The sequence below is a fragment of the Oryctolagus cuniculus genome, chromosome 16, assembly GCF_964237555.1.
Source record: "Oryctolagus cuniculus chromosome 16, mOryCun1.1, whole genome shotgun sequence".
In the NCBI taxonomy this organism is placed as follows: Eukaryota; Metazoa; Chordata; class Mammalia; order Lagomorpha; family Leporidae; genus Oryctolagus; species Oryctolagus cuniculus.
Genome location: NC_091447.1, coordinates 67098503 through 67118366, shown reverse-complemented (window position 1 = coordinate 67118366; position 19864 = coordinate 67098503). Strand labels below are relative to the sequence as shown.

The 19864-nt window shown below is 59.8% G+C and overlaps 1 protein-coding gene across 1 annotated transcript; it reads left to right on the top strand.

Annotated features, from left to right (window-relative positions):
* The first annotated feature begins 14345 nt into the window (after positions 1 to 14345).
* On the top strand, positions 14346 to 18365 carry MRPL4 (mitochondrial ribosomal protein L4). Its single transcript, XM_051838085.2, has 9 exons — positions 14346 to 14639; positions 14725 to 14791; positions 14881 to 15031; positions 16230 to 16281; positions 16899 to 17016; positions 17353 to 17459; positions 17572 to 17681; positions 17795 to 17871; positions 18156 to 18365. The coding sequence occupies exons 1-9, from the start codon at positions 14583 to 14585 to the stop codon at positions 18299 to 18301; spliced, it is 885 nt and encodes a 294-aa protein (XP_051694045.2). The 5' UTR covers positions 14346 to 14582; the 3' UTR covers positions 18302 to 18365.
* Positions 18366 to 19864: the final 1499 nt, after the last annotated feature.

Here is a 19864-nt window from a genome sequence, read left to right as displayed (position 1 = left end):
ACCAGCTCGAAGCTGGGAACCTGGAATTCAATCCGGGTCTTCCATTCACTGGTTCATTCCCCAAATGGCCACGATGGCCAGAGCTGCGCCGATCTGAAGCCAGGAGCCAAGAGCTTCTTCCAGGTCTCCCACGTGGGTGCAGGGGCCCAAGGACTTGGCCATCTTCCACTGCTTTCCCAGGCGCATTAGCAGGAAGTGGGATTGGAAGTGGAGCAGCCAGGACTTGAACCAGGTACCCCAATACAGGATGCCAGCATCCCCACGGTGGCTGAACTGTTGGAAGTACGCTTGGGTGGTAAGCAAGCTACTCTATGCTCTGCATCATTCTAAAGGCTGGGGATGGATCAGTGAAGAAAACAGACACAACTTCCTGGCCAGGGCGTGTGTGCGTGCGCACACATGTGTGTGCGTGCATGTGTGTGCATTTGTGTGCACGTGTGTGCATGGGTGAGTGCATGTGCATGTGTGCATGTGTGTGCCTGCCCTTGTGTGTGTGTGTGTGCGCATGTGTGAGTGTGCACGTGTGCGTGTGTGTGTGTGATATTCTGCACACGTCAGAACATCAGAACACGGCCACAAGCAGAAGCTGGTGCATTTCCTGAGAGATGGGAGACCGGCTGGGAGGAAGGCGTCTTCCACTCCCTGAGCACTGTGTGCTTTTTGATTTTTCTAACACATGCATAGCTCTCCTGTTCTCCCAATGAATTCAGTTTTAAAAATGAAGGCTGCTTGAGGCCGGCGCCGCGGCTCACTAGGCTAATCTTCCGCCTTGCGGCGCAGGCACACCGGGTTCTAGTCCCGGTCGGGGCGCCGGATTCTGTCCCCGTTGCCCCTCTTCCAGGCCAGCTCTCTGCTGTGGCCAGGGAGTGCAGTGGAGGATGGCCCAAGTGCTTGGGCCCTGCACCCCATGGGAGACCAGGAGAAGCACCTGGCTCCTGCCATCGGATCAGCGCGGTGCGCCCGCCGCAGTGCGCCGGCCGCGGCGGCCATTGGAGGGTGAACCAACGGCAAAAAGGAAGACCTTTCTCTCTGTCTCTCTCTCTCTCTCACTGTACACTCTGCCTGTCAAAAAAAAAAAAAAATGAAGGCTGCTTGATACTGAGAGAGTGTGATTGACCAAAAAAAGGAGAGAGTGGTTAATTTTACTTTTCTGTCTGTGCAAGGGTGCTTGCAAAAGTTTGCAGAAACTGGAGTCAGAGGCTAAGATCAGAGGCAGGCATTTAGCGTAGGGCTGAAGATGCTGCGAGTCCCAGCTCCGCTTCTGATCCAGCCTCCTGCACGTGTGCAGCCTGGGAGGCAGCAGGTGATGGCTTGAGTGCTTGGCTCTGCTCCATCCACGTAGGAGACCTGGATGGGGTTCTGGGCTCCTGGCTTCGGTCTGGCTGTGGTGGGCATTTGGGGAGTGAACCGGTTGATGGAAGAAGAGATCTCTGTTTCTGTCTGTCTCTGCCTTCCAAATTAATAAGCAAAATAAAATAAGTTTATTTTGGTGCAAAAAAATACTCGGAAATCCATGCACACGTGGGGTCTTCAAAAAGTTCGTGGGAATGCATAGCATGAGGAACACAGACGAATGTCAAAAATTTTTGTACAGAATAAATTATTTTGTAGTTTCATTGTCAACTAATTTTTTAGGGGTCAGCGTGGTGATGCCACCTGCCTGTGGCGCCAGCATCTCGTGTGAGAGCAGGTTCAAGTCTTGGCTGCTCCATTTCAGTTAGATCCAGCTCTCTGCCCTTCAAATAGATAAATCTTTAAAATAAAGAGCAAAAAACCTCTTAAAGCACCCTCATATATCAGTAGAGAGTGTCTGAAAAGCAAAATAGAACAAAAAGAGGTGCTGGTGCTATGGCATAGCGGGTAAAGCTGCCACTTGCAGTGCCAGCATCCCGTGTGGGCGCCGGTTCAAGTCCCGGCCGCTCCACTTCCGATCCAGCTCTCTGCTGTGGCCTGGGAAAGCAGTGGAAGATGGCCCAAGTCCTTGGGGCCCTGCACCGGCGTGGGAGACCCGGAAGAAGCTTCTGGCTCCTGGCTTCAGCCCGGCCCAGCTCTGGCCATTGTGGCCACTTGGGAAATGAACCAGCGGCTGAAAGACCTCTCTCTCTCTCTCTCTCTCTCTCTCTTTCTCTCTCTCTCTGCCTCTCTGTAACTCTGCCTTTCAAACAAATAAATAAATCGTAAAAAAGAGATTTGGAATCGATCCCTGAATGCCAATGAGGAGACATACATTGGGCATTCCCAGGAGAGCACGGCGCACGGCTTGTTTGCGTGTCGGAGTGTATTTATAAAGGGCACACAAATACACTCACATTTGCCTGGGGTGGCACGGGTCGGCTCCAGGTGCAGGCACGAGACACTGGTCACAGCCACTGCCCTCAGACAGGGGAAGTAGAGACAGGGAAAGTAGGTGAGAAGGGGCCCCTTGCTACGGTGTACCCTGGGGAACCATTTGAAGTTTTGAGTTGGCGTGACCAATTCAAGCAATTTACAAAGAGATGGAAAATGGAGTCTCTGGGGTAGGTGTTGTGGCACAGCTGGTGAAAACACTACTTGGGACACCCTTGCTCCACTCAGAGCGCCTGGTTCAAGCCCTGACTGCTCCACTTCCCATCCATCCCGGGAGGCAGCAGGGGAGGGCCAAAATGCCTGGGCCCCTGACACCCACGTGGGAGACCCGGATGGAGCTCCTGGCTCCTGGCTTCAGCCTGGCCCAGCCCCAGCTGTTGCAGGCATTTGAGGTACGGAAGATCCAACTCCCGTTCTGCCTCTCCTGTTGCTCTACCTTTGGAATAACTTTGTAAAAAGTAACAAGTAGCAGGTAAAACCGCCACCTGCAGCGCCGCCATCCCACAGAGGTGCCGGTTCGAGTCCCGGCTGCTCCACTTCCGATCCAGCTCTCTGCTGTGGCCTGGGAAAGCAGTGGAAGATGGCCCAAGTCCTTGGGCCCCTGCACCCACATGGGAGACCTGGAAGAAGCTCCTGGCTCTCAGGTTTGGATCGGCCTAACTCTGGCCGTTGCAGCCATTTGGGGGAGTGAACCAATAGATGCAAGACCTCTCTCTCTCTCTCTCTCTCTCTCTCTCTCTCTCTCTCTACCTCTCTGTAACTCTGCCTTACAAATAAATAAATAAATATTTTTTATTGCATTGCTTTTTTTTTTTTTTTTTTTTTTTTTGGACAGTGAGAGAGAGAGAGACAGAGAGAAAGGTCTTCCTTTTTGCCGTTGGTTCACCCTCCAATGGCCGCTGCGGCCAGCGCACCGCGCTGATCCGAAGGCAGGAGCCAGGTACTTCTCCTGGTATCCCTTGGGGTGCAGGGCCCAAGCACTTGGGCCATCCTCCACTGTACTCCCTGGCCATGGCAGAGAGCTGGCCTGGAAGAGGGGCAACCAGGACAGAATCCGGCGCCCCAACCGGACTAGAACCTGGTGTGCTGGCGCCACAAGGTGGAGATTAGCCTATTGAGCCGCGGCGTTGGCCATAAATAAATATTTAAAAAAAATAAGTAACCAAGTCCCGTGGCCGGCGCTGTGGTACAGCCAGTGAAGCTACCACCCGCAGGGCTGGCATCCCATATGGGCGCCGGTTCAAATCCCGGCTGCTCCACTTCCAACCCAACACCCAGCTAATGCGCCTGGGAAAGCCCCAGAGGACGGCACAAGTGCTTGGGCCCCTGCACTCACATGGGAGACCCGGGTGAAGCTCCTGGATCCTAGCTTCAGCCTGGCCCAGCCCTGGTGTTGTAGCCATTTGGGGAATGAACCAGTAGATAGAAGATTTCTTTTTGCCTCTGGCACTCCCTCTCTGTAACTCTGCCTTTCAAATAAACAAATATTTTTTAAAGGTTTATTTACTTATTTGAGAGGCAGAGTTACAGACATAGACAGAGAGAGAGGTCTTCCATCTGCTGGTTCACTCCCCAAATGGCCATGATGGCCAGAGCTGGGCCGATCCACGGCCAGGAGCCAGGAGCTTCTTCCAGGTCTCCCATGTGGGTACAGGGGGCCAAGAACTTGGGCCATGATCCAGGGCTTTCCCAGGCCATGGCAGAGAGCTGGATTGGAAGTGGAGCAGCTGGGACTTGAACCGGTGCCCATATGGGATGCTGGCACTGCAGGTGGCTGCTTAGCCTACTACACCACAGCGCCAGCCACAAATAAATAAATCTTTAAAAAAATAATAACCAAGTCTCTAGACTTGTAAAATAGCTCTTGTAATAAGAATACAAAAATATCAATAATAAACATTGTTAATAAATATATCAATGTTTGATATTAAATTGACACTGATAAGCATATTTAATTATTAACACATGAATATTAAGAATCAACATATTAGGGTGGTCCCTTGGTACAGCAATTAAGACCCTCATTAGGTCACCACACCCCATGTCTGGGGATCTGGGTTCAAGTCCGGGCTCCACTTTTGAGCCCAGCTCCCTGCTAACACACAGCCTGGGAGGCAGCAGGTGATAGTTCAAGAACCCGGGTCCCTGCCACTCAGGGGAAACTTGAACTGTGCTCCTGGCTCCTGGCTTTGGCCTGACCCCGCCCAGCTGTTGTGGGCCTCTGGGGAGTGAGGCAGCAGATGGAAGACCTCCTTTTCTCTCTCTCTCTGTATCTCTGCTTTTCAAATAAAATAAGAATAATCTTTTAAAATGTACTCAACATATTCATGCTACGTATTTGCATACAACATTACGCATACGATACACATGAGGAGTCTTCAAAAAGTTCATGGGAAATTCGGATTATGAAAAACTATGCATGGCTCTCAAAATGTTTTTGGTACCGAAATCAACATACAATTCCATCTTCCCATGAACTTGCTGAAGTGCTCCTGGATGGGGACCTGCGCCAGGCCCTGGTGGCGCCCCCTTGGCTGCTGCCATGCAAAGCTGACAGTCCGATGGAGGAGGCAGGGAAGAAAGCAGCTGGTTCTCATGCAGAGTCCCGGGGCTTTCATGAGCGGCTAAGGAAAGTCAGAGAGGAGAGGTTCACTCTGGACTCTGCTTCTTTTCCTGGGCTAGATCTCCCGGGGCTCCTTGGTTCCAGACCTCACTGCACACACCCGCACTCCCCCACCCCCGCCGCCGCCGCCAGGTGAGGTGGTTGCCAAGGCAACGTCAAGGCAACAGGTGTTCAACCCGCAGCGGAGGAGGCACAAAGAAAACTGGGTGCTTGGCTCCCGCGTGCGCGGGAGCTATCGAGCGGAAATCACAACCCTTTGTGGGGACCTGAAGGCTGGGGAGGAAGTGCCCCCACCACCTCTGCTTGCCTGGGCTGGCTCAGCAATTCACCATCTCCCCAGGGACCTGGGGGTGGGGGTGATGTCAAGGCCACAGACGTATCCGGCCGTCTGGGGTGTGTGGGGGGGGAGACGAGGCTCTCAGACAAAGGTGATGTCCCCAGAGACCAGAGACGGCTCGGACACTCGGCCAGGCAACTTCCCCCTCCCTCTGTCTGCTGGGGCACTGCGAGGTCTCGGCCGGGTCATCTGGAAGACACAGGGGACCTGGACGTCCCAGTGGCCTGGGCGTGGGCGCCCGGGCGCCTCCCGAGCGAGGTAACAGTGGGGGAGGAAGGAAGCAAGCTCTTTTCTGGGACAGCTTCCAGGCAGGGCAAATAAAGGAGAAGGAAGAGGCTCCGAGGAGCGTCCAGTAATTACAGGGGCTAATGGTCACGGGCCACAGGCTGGGCCTCCTGCATCCTCGGAACCCACGGAGGCTGCCACTGTGCCCGTCATCACGGTGTTGCACTTCATTTAGCCACAGATGGACAGACAGAGCGATCCATCACTCTCATCTACTGGTTCTCTCCCCACATACCTGCTGCACCGGCTGGGGCTGAGCTAGACCAAGCCAGGAGCCTGGAGCTCCATCCGGGCCTCCCGTGCTGGTGGCAGGGACCCGAGGACTTGAGCCATCACCTGCTGCCTCCAGAGTGCTCATTAGCAGGGAGCTGGAGTCAGGGCTGGAACCCAGGTGCTTGGATACACGACGCAGGTGCCCCAGTGCTGGGCTAACAGCCAGGCCAACCACCGATTTTGTTTGCTTGATTTGTTTTTTTAAGTGGTTATTTTTGTTCTCCAAAGAGTTATTTATTTATTTGAAAGGCTTAGCGAGAGAGAGAGAGAGAGAGATGAGAAAGAGCTAAAGTAGCCAAGTTTGGGCCAGACCAAAGCCAGGAGCCAGGAACTCCATCCAGGTCTCCCACGTGAGTGGTGGGGGCCCAAGCACTTGGGCCATCATTTTGCTGCTTTTCCAAGCTGGACTGGGAGTGGAGCAGCCAGGACTCGAACCCGTACCCTGATATGGGATGCCGGTGTCATCAAGTGGCAGCTTGACCGGCCAGACTACAACGCCAGTCCCTCCCTCCATCCGCCCATTTTAAAGATGAGGCAAGTCAAGGCACACGGGCGTGGTGGGTTTTGAAGCCTGGCCCCTCTCAGCCCAGCGGCCCTGGCTCTCTGTCCTCCATTCCATCCCGGGCCCCGCGTCATCCTCGCCATCCTTGTCCCAGCCCAGGTGGACGCTGGCTTCGGCCGAGGACCGGGGACATTCCTCACAACCCACAGTCCGGGTCAAGGGGACCCTGGGCCTCCAGCTTCTGGCAGCCGGGGCCGAGCAGGGAGAAGTGTCTGAAATGGATTCTGACTTTCTCATCACCGCCCCGGCGCTGGGGGAGGGGCCCCAGGCTGCAGAGAGCCCTTCCAGATGTTGCGTTTGGCAGCAGGGGAGCTGCAGCCGCCTCCTCCCGACTGTCCGTCCGTCCGTGGGCCCGGGGCCTGCTTTCGGCTGCAGGGGTGGGGTGGGGAGGCTCCGGCGCAGGCCGCCCTCTGCCACGTCTGTAGCAGAGGCAACCCCAGCCCTCGGAGCCTGGGAGCGGTGGGCTCTCCTGCCTGAGGGAGGCCTGCAGAACTGCAGGGGTGGGGGGCGGGAAAGCCGAAGCGGCCCCACTTCTCAGCCAGGCTCCCTGCCGCTCCCCCCTACACACAATGGTAACAGCTGGGGCACGAACTGGGCACAGTGGTTAAGACACCGCTTCAGATGCCTGCGTCCCATATCCGGCACCTGGGGGTTCAGTCTCGGCTCCACTTCCGATTCCAACTTCCTGTTAAGGCACCTTGGGGGGCAGCAGGTCATGGCTCAAGTGTTTGGGTCCCTGCCACCCGTGTGGGAGACCCGGATGGAGTTCCCGGCTCCTGGCTTCAGCCTGGCCCAGCCTCAGGCTGTCACAGGGGCACTTGACAGTGAACCAGTATTTGGGAGACCTACGTATGCCTGGTTCTTACTCTTTACTTATTTATTTGAAAGGCAGAGTGACAGAAAGAGATGGATGAGAGGGAGAGGGAGAGGGAGAGGGAGAGGGAGAGGGAGAGGGAGAGGGAGAGGGAGAGGGAGAGGGGGAGGGGAGGGGGAGGGAGGGGGAGGGGGAGAGGGAGAGGGAGAGGGAGAGGGAGAGGGAGAGGGAGAGGGAGAGGGAGAGGGAGAGGGAGAGGGAGAGGGAGAGGGAGAGGGAGAGGGAGATCTTCCAGCCACTGGTTCACTTCCCAAATGATTGCAACAACTGGAAATGGGCCAGACCAAAGGCAGAAGCCAGGAGCTCCATCCGGGTCTCCCACGTGGCTGCAGGGGCCCAAGCACTTGGGTCATCACCTGCTGCTTCCCCAGGCGCATTAGCGGGGAGCTGGGTCAGAAGTGGAGCAGCCGGGTTTCAAACTGGCTCCCATATGGGATGCTGGCATCGCAGGCAGCAGCTTAGCCCACTGAGCCACAGTGCTGACCCCTACATAAATAATTTTTAAACACGGATTTCTGTTTTGGTGTAAAGAAAACTTGTGAACTCCATCAGTTTCTTTCATTATATACATTTTTCATGAGCTTCTTGAAGACCCTCTGGTATGGAAAAAGTTCTTTTTTTTTTTTTTTTTTTTTTTTGTACCACATAAGCTTCGTCTTTTAGTTCCACTCTGCCTGAGCTTTCTGAAGTCCCCTGGTGTAGACCGTCTCGGCATCAGGGCTGATGACGGGGTTGGCCTCGGCCACACCAGTGTCACCAAGCGCCTGGATTCAGTCCCAGCTCCACTCCCAACGCCAGCTTCCTGCGCATGCGCACCCTGGGAGGAGGCAGTGACGGCTCAGGTACTTGGGCCCCTGCCACTCACGGGGGAGACCCGGATGGAGCTCTGGGCTCCTGGCTTTGCCCTGGCTATTAGGGGCACTTGGGGAGTGAACCAGGGATGGAATCTCTTTCTCTCTCTGTCTCTCTCTCTCTCTGTCTCTGTCTCTTGATCTCTTTGTGTGTGTCTGCCTTTGAAAAAAAATTTAAGAAATTTTATTTTACTCTTTAAAAAAGTGGCATTCCACACTTTTTAAAATTGATGTATTTGAGGCCGGCGCCGCAGCTCACTAGGCTAATTCTCCGCCTTGCGGTGCCGGCACACCGGGTTCTAGTCCTGGTCGGGGCGCCGGATTCTGTCCCGGTTGCCCCTCTTCCAGGCCAGCTCTCTGCTGTGGCCCGGGAGTGCAGTGGAGGATGGCCCAAGTGCTTGGGCCCTGCACCCCATGGAAGACCAGGAGAGGCACCTGGCTCTTGCCTTCGGATCAGTGTGGTGCGCCGGCTGCAGCGCACCAGCCGCAGCAGCCATTGGAGGGTGAACCAACGGCAAAGGAAGACCTTTGTCTCTCTCACTGTCCACTCTGCCTGTCAAAAAAAAAAGATTTATGTATTTGAAAAGCAGAGTTAGAGAGAGAGAGAGAGAGAGATCTTGTACCTTCTGTTTCACTCCCCAAATGGTAGCAACATCAGGACTGGATGAGGTGGAAGCCAGGAGCCTGGCGCTCCATCCAGGTCTCCCGCGTGGGTGGCAGGGGCCCAAGTCCTCGGGCTGTCACCCTCTGCTTCCCCATGCACATTAGCTGGGAGCTGGATGGGAAGTGGAGCAGCAGGTGCTGAGACGTGGGATGGCAGAGTCACATGAACCAGCGATCGTAAGGGATCCTGTGTTGTGGGTGGTGGCTTAACCTGCTGCGCCACAGCGCCGGCCCCAGAAATTTTATCTGCAAAGAACTTAGCATATAGGGAGGCCACGTTCAACGGGAGAAACCCCTTGGGTTCCCCCCCGCCCTCCCATGGGCTACGGGGACCTCAGGTGCCAGCCTCAGCCCCCAGACTCGCAGGTGGGCCAGGGCATGAGACGAGACGTGGGCTCAGGAGGGAATGGGACAGTGACAGCCCATTTCACAGACGAGAGAACTGAGGTTTGCACAGCCCCTGTGACCTGGCCTGGGCTCCAAGCCTCACGGGGTGGGGAGGGGGGGGTCAGGCTCTGCCCACACCTGGCTCCAGGGCCTCTCTGGCCCTTTCTCTGTTCCCCCCACGCCACCCCACCCCCACCATTGTGGTTTCTCAGGGAACTGAAGGCAATGGAACTGTTTATGCAAATCAGCCCCCTCCCCAGGGGCTGGAGGGGGGCCTTGCGGGAGACAGCTCCCCCCCTCCCTCTCCCCCTCCCCCTCTTCCTCCTCCTCCCCCTCCTCCCAGGGCTTGCCAGTTGCCCGCAAACTGAGCAAAAACCAAACACACAGCAGATGTGGGGGCAGGCTGTGGGGGAGGGGTGCTGGAGGCAGCCAGGAGCCCCCCTCCTGTCCTGTACCTGCACCTCCTACCCAGAGCTCCCCCCTCCACCCCTGACCCCTGGCTTTTCAGAAAACCTTTGTGCAATGACGCAGGGGGAGTTAGGAAAGGCCAGACGTGGAGGGGCGGGGGGTGGGGCTCCCCGACACCACTGTGGTACCCACGGCTGGCAAAGACCGCCTCTAGGCTACCACGCAGCCGCCTCATCCACCCCCGTGTCGGGGGCAGAGGTCACCTGCCGCGGAGCCTCTGATCGCCTGCAGAGGGTTGGCATCTTCCACCTTTGACCTCCAACCCAGGCTGGGCCAAAATGGAGAACCTTTGAGCTCCTGCGGTTAGAGGTCCCAGTGTCATTCCCCCCTCTCATAGAGACCCGTGATCGATACCCACAGCTGCTTTCTACGCCCAAGGTGTTCAGCCACTGTGCGTGAAGGGCCTGCTGGCTGCCTGGCACCTTCTTGGCAAGGGAGCCCAGTCGTGAGAGAGACACAGGGCTTGGCCCGAAGGAGCTAACATTCTTTCTTTCTTAAGATTTATTTATTTAGGGGCCAGCGCCGTGTGTAGTGGGCTAAGCCTCCATCTGTGGTGCCAGCATCCCATAGGGGCGCCGGTTCCAGTCCTGGCTGCTCCACTTCCCATCCACTCTCTGCTGTGGCCTGGGAAAGCAGTGGAAGATGGCCCAAGTCCTTGGGCCCCTGCACCCACGTGGGAGACCCGGAAGAAGCTCCTGGCTCCTGGCTCCTGGCTTCAGCCTGGCCCAGCTCTGGCTGTTGTGGCCATTTGGGGAGTGAAACAGTGGATGGAAGACCTCTCTTTCTCTCTCACTCTGCCTCTCAAATAAATACATAAATCTTAAAAAAAAAAAAAAAGCTTTGTGTATTAATTTGTTTGAAAGGCAGAGAGGGAGAAAGAGAGAGAGAATCTTGCATCTGCTGGTTCCATCCGCTGTTTCACTCCCCAGGGCTGGGCCAGGCTGAAGCCCGGAGCCTGGGAATTCCATCTGGGTCTCCCACAGGGATGGCAGGGGTCCAGGCACTTGGGCCGTCACCTGCTACCTCCCAGGTGCATCGGCAGGGGGCTAGAGTGGAAGCAGAGCCGTGCAGGTGCGGGAAGCTGGCCCCGCAGGTGGCAGGTGGCAGGTGGCTACTTCTCCCGCTGCGCCACAACCTCAGCCCCGGGATCTAACAGACTAAGGGGGGAGACAGCCAAGGCCCGGGATGCACGAGCACAGGGTAGCATCTGTCGGAATGTTCCAGCAAAGGCAGATGAGGCGTGCAGGGTGGGAGGGACAGGGAGATTTAGTCCTACTGTCACTGTTTGAATAGGGACCTGAAGAAGGTGACGGAGTGTGTTCCTGGAGGAGGGAGCGAGCCTGCAGAAACCCTGAGGCTGGAATGTGATTGGCAGGTCCTGGCAGGAGGCTGATGTCACAGCCTGCGGTGGGAGCGGGGCGGCAGAGGTGGGGGGCGCGTGCTCCCGGACCTGTGGGCCCTGACAAGGGCCTGGGTGTTCTGAGCAGAGGAGGAATCACTGACTCCTGACTCGGGTGTTCACAGGTCCCCGGGGGCCGGGGGACTGCAGGGAGGTGGCGAGGAGTGGGAGGGAGCCGAAGTCTGATTTCTAACACGGGTCAGAAGGCAGGGGTTGGGGCCAGCGCTGTGGCACCTGCCGCAGGTTAAGCCACTGCGTGCGGCCATGGTGTCTCGTGTCAATGCCGGCATCCCGTGTCAGAGCGCCGGTTCGAGTCCCGGCTGCTCTACTTCTGATCCAACTCCCTGCTCATGCACCTAGGGAAGCAGCAGGGATGGCCCAAGCGCTTGGGTCCCTGCACCCACGCGGGAGACCACGATGGAGCTCCAGGTCCTGGTATTGGCCTGGCCAAAACGACCATAACAGCTGGGACCAGGAGCCAGGAGCCAGGAGCTCCATCCGGGTCTCCCACGTTGGGGTGGGGGCCCAAGCACTTGGGCCATCACTGCTGCTTTCCCAGGTGCACTAGCAGGGAGCTGGGTTGGAAGCCAAGCAGCCGGGACTGGCACCGGCGCTCTGATATGGGTGGGGGCATCGTAGGAGGCCATGCAGCTCCCTGCTGCACAGCGCCAGCCCCTGGAATGCACCGTGTGTGTGTGTGTGTGTGTGTGTGTGTGTGTGTGATACTTTATTACTATAAAGAGATCAGACTCCCTGTATTTCACAGGTACGGCTCTAAGAACACAATCAAACTTCCCTCCTCCTCCGCCCTCGCTCCCCCAACCCCCTCCTTCCTTCTCTTTTTTTTTTTTTTTTTTTCCTTAATTTTTACAAAGACGTACTTCCAACACACTCTAGGATCGCAGGCTTGGTGCACCACGCGCTGTAACACTAGCAGGGAGAGGCGGGGGCCCACACCTCCAGGGGAGTGTTACACAGGGCTCCATCCACAGTCCAATCTACCGCCCGCTCTCTAACGCCCCTGCGGTGCCTGGCAGGTACCCAATAAGTCAGCAAGCAACCAAGTGCTGTTCCAGCATCTGCCACGCTCTCTGGGCCACGGGGCAGACCTGCGAACCGGCCTGGAAAGCCGCAGACTGGGAGAAGCTGGTTCTGAAGGATGCTGCTGGAAGGGAAACTGGAGGGTGGGGGGCGGGGCGTGAGCTGGAGGAGATCCCGCGGTAGCTTCTGAAATGTCGCTTTTACCACACGCGTGTGTTGCTCTGCAAATGGATAATCAACCAGTAAATATGCTCTCAGGGTGGAAAGCCAATGGCCCAGGGGCACACACACACACACACACACACACGCTTGCCATCACGAATCACCGGAGAAATGCAAATCCAAGCCCCACAGCGCTGTCGCCTCACTCCACTCCCCCGATGGCTGAGGTCCCCCCAAACCTTCGCGAGTGCTGGGGAGGGGGCAGAGAAAGCGGAACTGGCCACGCGCTGCAGGTGGGATGCAAATGAGGACGGGTGCGATGCCAGCAGCATGAAGTCCCCCCCTCCCCGTGGGGAGAACAGGGGCAAGCTAAAGTGACCGGCCAGCAGGGAGGCCACCTGGGCCCCACGCTGGTCTGCGAGGTGCTTTTGTTCTTTTGTTTTTTTAAGATTTATTTTTATTTGAAAGGCAGAGTGACGGAGAGGAGGAGCTGCGCAGAGAGGTCTTCCCTCTGCTGGTTCACACCCCAGATGGCTGCAACGGCCAGAGCTGTGCCAGGCTGAAGCCAGGAGCCGGGAGCTCCATCCGGGCCCCCCGCGTGGGTGCAGGGGCCCCAGCCCTTGGACCGTCTTCCACTGCGGTCCCGGGTGGCGCATCTGGGTTTGATTCCCAGCCCCTGACTCCGGCTTCCTGCTGGTGCGAACCCTGGGAGGCAGCGGTGATGGCTCAAGTGCTTGGGTTCCGGCCGCCTGCTTGGAGACCCGGATGGAGTGCCTGGTCCCAATTTCACTGCTGCAGGTGGAAGCTCTCTCTCTCTCTCTCTCTCTCTCTCTCTGTGCCTCTCAAATACATTAATAAAAAATATTTATAAAACAGCTAAAAATAGGAACACCATATAATCCAGCAATCTCACTACTGGACTTATCAAAGGAAATGAAATCAGTGTATCAGAGAGATACCTGCAGGGGCCAGCGCTGGGGTGCAGTGGGCTTAGCCTCCACCTGTGACACTGGCATCCTACGTGGGCGCCGGTTTGAGTCCCAGCTGCTCCACTTCCTATCCAGCTCCCTGCTAACGTGCCTGGGAAAGCAGTGGAAGATGGTCCAAGTATCTGGGCCCCTGCACCCACGTGGGAGACCCGGATGGAGCTCCAGGCTCCTGGCTCAGGCCAGTTGTGGGCATTTGGGGGCGTGAACCAGCGAACGGAAGCTCCCTTTTCTTTCAAATCATTTAAACAAGTCAAGAAGTCTTAAAAAACGCCATTTGAGTGTTTGCTTCGCTGCCAAGCCTGGTTTGTTTTGCCTCCATTATTCATCGAATTTCCCACCCGAAGGCACTGACTGTGGCCAGCAGACCAAGTGGCCGTTTGCAGAGCTGGGTGCAGAGACCCTGGTCTCCAGGTGGCCAGCGCCGGGCGGGGTGCGGAGGCGGCTGCGGGTTCGCGGCGCCCCCTGACGGCCACGCGGGGACCTCGGTGAGGCGCCGACCCGGGGCGTTTGGAGTTCGGCCGTCCACGCTCTTCGCGCTGACCTTGGAAAGCCGGACTAGGAGAGGGCACAGGCCTCGGCCGACGGGGTGGGCACACAGAGAGCTAAGCTGAGGGGCTGCAGGGGGACACAGCCCCGTCCTGGGGCACCCACGCGGGAGGACCCGGTCAGCACATCCAGACTTCTCAGGGCTTTCCGTGGGAGTTTACGTTTTTAAATTTTTAAAAATTTTCCCCGATTTATTTGAAAGGCAGAGAGGCAGGCGCATCCCGCACCCGCTGGTTCACGCCCCAGATGGCCACCTGGGGCCCCGCACTTAAACCACCTCCACCGCTACTGAGTCCAGAGAAGCCACCGCCAGCCACCGCCTCCAGCATTGAAAGCTACGAGAGGGGCGTGGCCTACAAAGCTGGACAGTTATTGGCTGTGCTCCCTTGAGTGCCCGCCCCAGAACCGCCCAGCCATGGGCGGGCCATTCTTCCAGACTTCATGCTCATTGGCTGGATCAACAGCGGGCTCTTTGAGCCGGGGGAGCCTCATTGGCTGGATTCCTAGGCGCCGGACCAAAGTGGGGGGACCAGGCCTATGGGGGGTGGGGCTTCTTGTTGAGGGGTCCCGTTCCCCAGTGTAGAAGAGGGTCTTTAAACCAGAAGTGAAAAATGGAACGTGGGAGTTAGTCCTGACGCGGAAGTCGGGGGTGGGGTCCGCGCTCTGCTCCACCCACTCCACCTTCCAGCGCCGTCGCGCACGTGACGTCATCAGGAGGCGTCGCGCCCGTCCCGCGGGAGCCTTGACCTCCCCGTGGCGTGGGGACCGGCGCCGCGATGCTGCGGTTGGTGCTGGCCGGAGCACGGGCCTGGCTTCGGCCCGCCGGCTGCCGGGTGAGGCCGGAGAGTGGGGACAGGCACAGAGGACCAAGGCTGGGGGGCCCGGGGGTCGTCGCTTACTCTCGCCCACCGCTTGCAGGGCCTGGACTCGCTGGCAGGAGAGACAGCGCTGACCGCGGAGAAGCCGCAGCCGGCGGCGAGCCCAGGTGAGCGCCAGGGGTCGCCCGGCGCGGGGCTGGCGACGGGGGCCCCTGACCCTTGATCCTGACCTCTTGATGGCCCCCGATCGCCCTAGGTCTCTATGAGCCCGTGCTGCGCAAATGCGAGCTCCCGGTGTCCGCGCCCCGGCGGCCGGTGCAGGCCTGGGTCGAGTCCCTGCGAGGCTACGAACAGGAGCGCGTGGGCCTGGCCGAGCTGCACCCCGACGTTTTCGCCACGGCGCCCAGGTGAGCGGCGTGGGGGTGGGGGGCCGTGAGGGGGCGGGGCTGAGAGCCCCAGCTACCCCGCCTGTCAACGAGGGATGCTGGTTGTCCCTGCTGCTGGTTTGGGCCAAGGTCAGGGCTGAGAGGTGACAGAACACTGTGGAGCTCGACTGGATTCCAACCCTGCCTTCCCCTGGTGTGCCTCAGTCTCCCCATTGTGCCAGACCTCGGGAGGTTGCTGGGTGACTGAATGCCTCCCCCCAAGTGGCTGCAGCTGGGCCCGGGCACTTGGGCCCTCCTCCGCTGCTCTCCCAGGCGCATGGGCAGGGAGCTGGATCGGAAGTGGAGCAGCCGGGACTCGAACCGGCGCCCGTAGGGGATGCCAGTGCCACAGGCGGCAGCGGCTTCACCCCCTAGGCCTCAGTATCAGCCCATAATTACCATTATAAAGACGTTAGATGGGGGCCGGCTCAGTGGCACAGCAGGTGAAGCTGTCACCGGAGACACCAGCTTCCCATATCTGAGCAACCGGTTCAAACCCCAGCTGCTCTGCTTCTGATCCGGGTCCCTGCTGATGGGCCTGGGAGAGCAGCGGAAGACGGCCTGCACCCACGTGGGAGAGCCAGATGGAGCTTCTGGCTTCAGCCTGAGCATGTGGCCATCTGGGGAGTGAACCAGCGGATGGAAGACCTCTCTCTCTCTCTTTCCTCCTCCTCTCTGTAACTCTGCCTTTCAAATAAATAAAAAATAAATCTTTTTATTAAAAAGCCCTCTGTGGCTCGCACGGTGATGACTCCGCCCAGCGATGCACTTCTCACAGCTGGTCCCCATCACACAGCAACATGGAAAAGCCTTGTATGGCCAGCTGTCATTTCTGCACGTGGCACTGGCCACATGTCACGTGTACAGAGGCCACGTGTGACCAGCGTCTGTGGCGTGGGACCCCCGGCCATACAGGGGGTGGCAGAGACAGGTGAGCTCCTGTCTCTGACTGCTGGAGCTGACCCCCGCAGGCTGGAAAGGAAACAGCCCGGGAGAGTATTCCAGGCAGCGGGGACAGCAGGTGCAAAGGCCCTGGGACCGGCCTGCGCCTCGCAGAGTGGCCACTCGGCGGCTGCCGGTGAGAGATGCAGTCAGAGAGGGCCGGGGAGGTCAAAGGGAGGACCCGGGGGTCTTGCCTTAGCGGGAGGAGGAGGTCTCAGGTCTGCCCCCTCCCCCACAGGCTGGACGTCCTGCACCAGGTAGCTGTCTGGCAGAAGAACTTCAAGAGAATCGTGAGTGCCCCCTCGGGTGGAGCGAGGTTGGGGGAAGGAGGGCCTCACTCTCTCTCCTAAAGCCCACCCCCATGGGCATACCCGTGGGCCTGGAGCTAGGCCAGAGCCCACCGCCCCTGGGGAGAGATGAACGGGCAGTGGCACCTGTCCATTTGTGGCCGTGGGCAGTCATCCTAGAGAAAGGGACACCTGACGTCAGGTCTGCCGTGGACATTAACCAGATCCAGGGCGCCCTGGAGCGAGGGTGGGGACGACAGGAGCAGGGTGTGCAAAGGCCCCGTGGCAGGCACCGCGAGGAGCCCTGATGAGGACGTGGGATCAGTCCAGTCAGAGCCTCTGCCTCTGCCCCGCCTGCCTTGGGCCGCCCAGCTTCTCCCCCTGCTCCCTACCTCCCGGCCCCCCAATGCCCTCAGAGTAAAGGCCCAGCCTGGTGCCCACGGCCCTCAGGACCCCCGGCCAGAGGTTCCTGAGCACCCGCCTCTGTGAACACCATCGTCCTCCCCGCCCTGCCCCCAGCGCGCTGCGCCCTGGTCCCTGCGCCCCCTGGGTGGTGGCCTCCCAGCTCGCCGTCCCCCGGGGCTGCGGGGACCCGAGCCCTGCTCCCCTCGCACCCACAGAGCTATGCCAAGACCAAGACGAGGGCGGAGGTGCGGGGCGGCGGCCGGAAGCCCTGGCAGCAGAAGGGCAGCGGGCGGGCTCGGCACGGCAGCATCCGCTCCCCGATCTGGCGCGGAGGTGAGTGCGGTGGAGGCGGGGCGGGGCGGGGCCGGACTTGACCCCAGCAGGTGTCCCGGGCTCACCTCACTGCCTCATGTGGGCGGCGACGCTGGGACTCAGGGACTCAGCCCCTGCAGACCCTAACCCCCCCTGCGGGGACCACAGGGGGCAGAGAGCCCCTCCCTCAACGCGGCCCCTCCCTCCCGGCCCCCATAGCCCCCTGTGCTGTCCTGATCCCCCCCCCCCCCCCCCCCCGGCATCGCCTGGAAACAGGCGCGGGGTGACTCCGCTTCCGGGCGCCCGCTGCATCGGCCCGGGGCCGGTCTCTGCCCTCACAGGCCTGTGTCCCCGCAGGAGGCATCGCGCACGGCCCGCGCGGCCCCACGAGTTACTACTACATGCTGCCCATGAAGGTGCGCGCGCTGGGCTTGAAGGTGGCGCTGAGCGTCAAGTTGGCCCAGGTACGCCCCCCACCCCACCCTCACCATGCCACGCCACGGCGCGCCGCGCGGGACCCTGGGGGCCGGAGTGGGCTCGCGGCGCGGGGCCCAGCACCGCCTTTCTCCCCGCCAGGATGACCTGCACATCGTGGACTCCCTGGAGCTGCCCACCGCGGACCCCCAGTACCTGACCGAGCTGGCCCGCTACCGCCACTGGGGACCCTCGGTGCTCCTCGTGGACTTGTGAGGGCGCAGGGCGGCGCGGGCGCGGGCAGGGGCGGGGGTGGGGACCCGCACTCCGGCCTCGGCCTCTGCAGCGCTCACCTCCCACACTCACCTCCGGGCCCGCGTTGCAGGACACACGAAGGGATGCCCCAGAACGTCGTGGAGGCCACGGCGGGGCTCAAGACATTCAACCTGCTGCCAGCTGTCGGTGAGCCGAGGGCCCCGTCCGCTCCCCAAGCCCCCAGGGCACCCGGCTGCTAGGCTGCTAGGTCCTCTCCCCCGCCCAAGTCCTGCACCTGCCACCCGGTCCCGACCTCGGCTTTCCCCCAAAGCGTGCTGCGCGGCCGCGGCCGGCAGAGGGCGCCTGTGAGCCCGAGTCCCGCGCCTCCCGCGCCGGGCGCGCTCCTTCCCCCGCGGGACCGTGTACGCGCGGTAGGGGAGGGGGCGCGGCGGCCCCGCCCGAGCGTCCCCGCCTGTCCCGCCCCTCGCCAGGCCTGAACGTGCACAGCCTGCTGAAGCACCAGAGCCTGGTGCTCACGCTGCCCGCCGTCGCCTTCCTGGAGGAGAAGCTGCTGTGGCAGGACTCGCGCTACGCGCCCCTGCACCCCTTCCGCCTGCCCTACCGCGACTTCCCCTGAGCCCCGGGGCTCCGTGTCACCTCTCTTTTTCTAAATAAATAATAAAGTTTATTTTTTACCCCGAGAGAGTAAGCAGGACAGCTCAGCCGCTGCGGGTTGGAACAACTCTGCGGGGCGTGCCGGGCGTGTGGCTTACGGAAATTGCCAGAAGGGACTTGTCCCCGGTGACTCAGCCCCGAGCTGGCTGAGGGCGGCCCGCCCCGGGCACTGTCGCGGCGCCCGTCCCCGAGGGTGTCTGCCTGCCGTGGCGGGCGATCAGCAGGGCCTCCGGTCCCTGGGCCTGGCGGGCACCCTGTGCAGATCTGGGCGTCCCTCAGACCAGTGTCCACTATGCCCACGCAGGGGCAGGGGCGCGCCCGTGGCCCAGCAAGGCCGGGTGAAGCTGCCCACTGCGATTCCCGAATCCCTTCTGGGCACTTGCTCAAGTGCCGGCTTCCGATGCAGCTCTCTGCTATGGCCTGGGAAAGCAGTGGAGGATGGCCCAAGTCCCTGGGCGCCTGCACCCGCGTGGGAGACCCGGAAGAAGCTCCTGGCTTCAGCCTGGCCCAGCCCCAGCTGTTATTGTTATGGCTGTTTGGGGAGTGAACTGGCGGATGGAAGATTCTCTTAACTGTGCCTCTCAAATAAAGACAGAGTTGGCCGGCGCCGCGGCTCACTAGGCTAATCCTCCGCCTAGCGGCGCCGGCACACCGGGTTCTAGTCCCGGTTGGGGCGCCGGATTCTGTCCCAGTTGCCCCTCTTACAGGCCAGCTCTCTGCTGTGGCCAGGGAGTGCAGTGGAGGATGGCCCAGGTGCTTGGGCCCTGCACCCCATGGGAGACCAGGAAAAGCACCTGGCTCCTGGCTCCTGCCATCGGATCAGCGCGGTGTGCCGGCCGCGGCGGCCATTGGAGGGTGAACCAACGGCAAAGGAAGACCTTTCTCTCTGTCTCTCTCTCTCACTGTCCACTCTGCCTGTCAAAAAAAAAAAAAAAAAAAAAGACAGAGTTAGAGAGAGAGAGAGAGGTCTTCCATCCGCCGATTCACTCCCCAATTGGCCGCAACGGCCGGAGCTGTGCTGATCCGAAGCCAGGAGCTTCTTCCAGGTCTCCCACGCGGGTGCAGGGGCCCAGGGACTTGGGCCATCCTCCACTGCTTTCCCAGGCCAGAACAGAGAGCTGGACCGGAAGTGGAGCAGCCAGGACTCGAATCAGCACCCATATGGGATGCCGGCACTGCAGAGGGCAGCTTAACCCACTACGCCACAGCGCCGGCCACTTAAACTAATCTTGAAAAAAAAAAAAGACCCAGCCTGGGGCACTGTGTCCCTATTGGAGTGCCTGGGTCGGGTCCCCGCCCCGTTCCCAAGGCCTCCTCCCTGCGCACGCGCGCCCGCCCGGGAGGCAGCTGTGATGGCTCGGGTGCCTGGGCCCCACCGCCCACGTGGGGGACCGGGATGGAGGGAGTTCCAGCTGGGGGGGGGAGGGGCTGTGTGGGCCCAGCTGTGGCGGGCGTTTGGGGCGTGAACCAGCAGGTGAGAGAGTTCTGCCTCTCTGCCTCTCAAATCAAGAAAGGTTTAAAAATA

Bases quoted from the DNA above. Each gene is read 5' to 3' on its own strand.
- MRPL4 (XM_051838085.2), top strand. From the start codon at position 14,583: ATGCTGCGGTTGGTGCTGGCCGGAGCACGGGCCTGGCTTCGGCCCGCC. The intron at 14,640-14,724 runs GTGAGGCCGGAG...CACCGCTTGCAG, and splicing joins TTCGGCCCGCCGGCTGCCGG to GGCCTGGACTCGCTGGCAGG. The intron at 17,460-17,571 runs GTACGCCCCCCA...TCTCCCCGCCAG, and splicing joins TGAGCGTCAAGTTGGCCCAG to GATGACCTGCACATCGTGGA.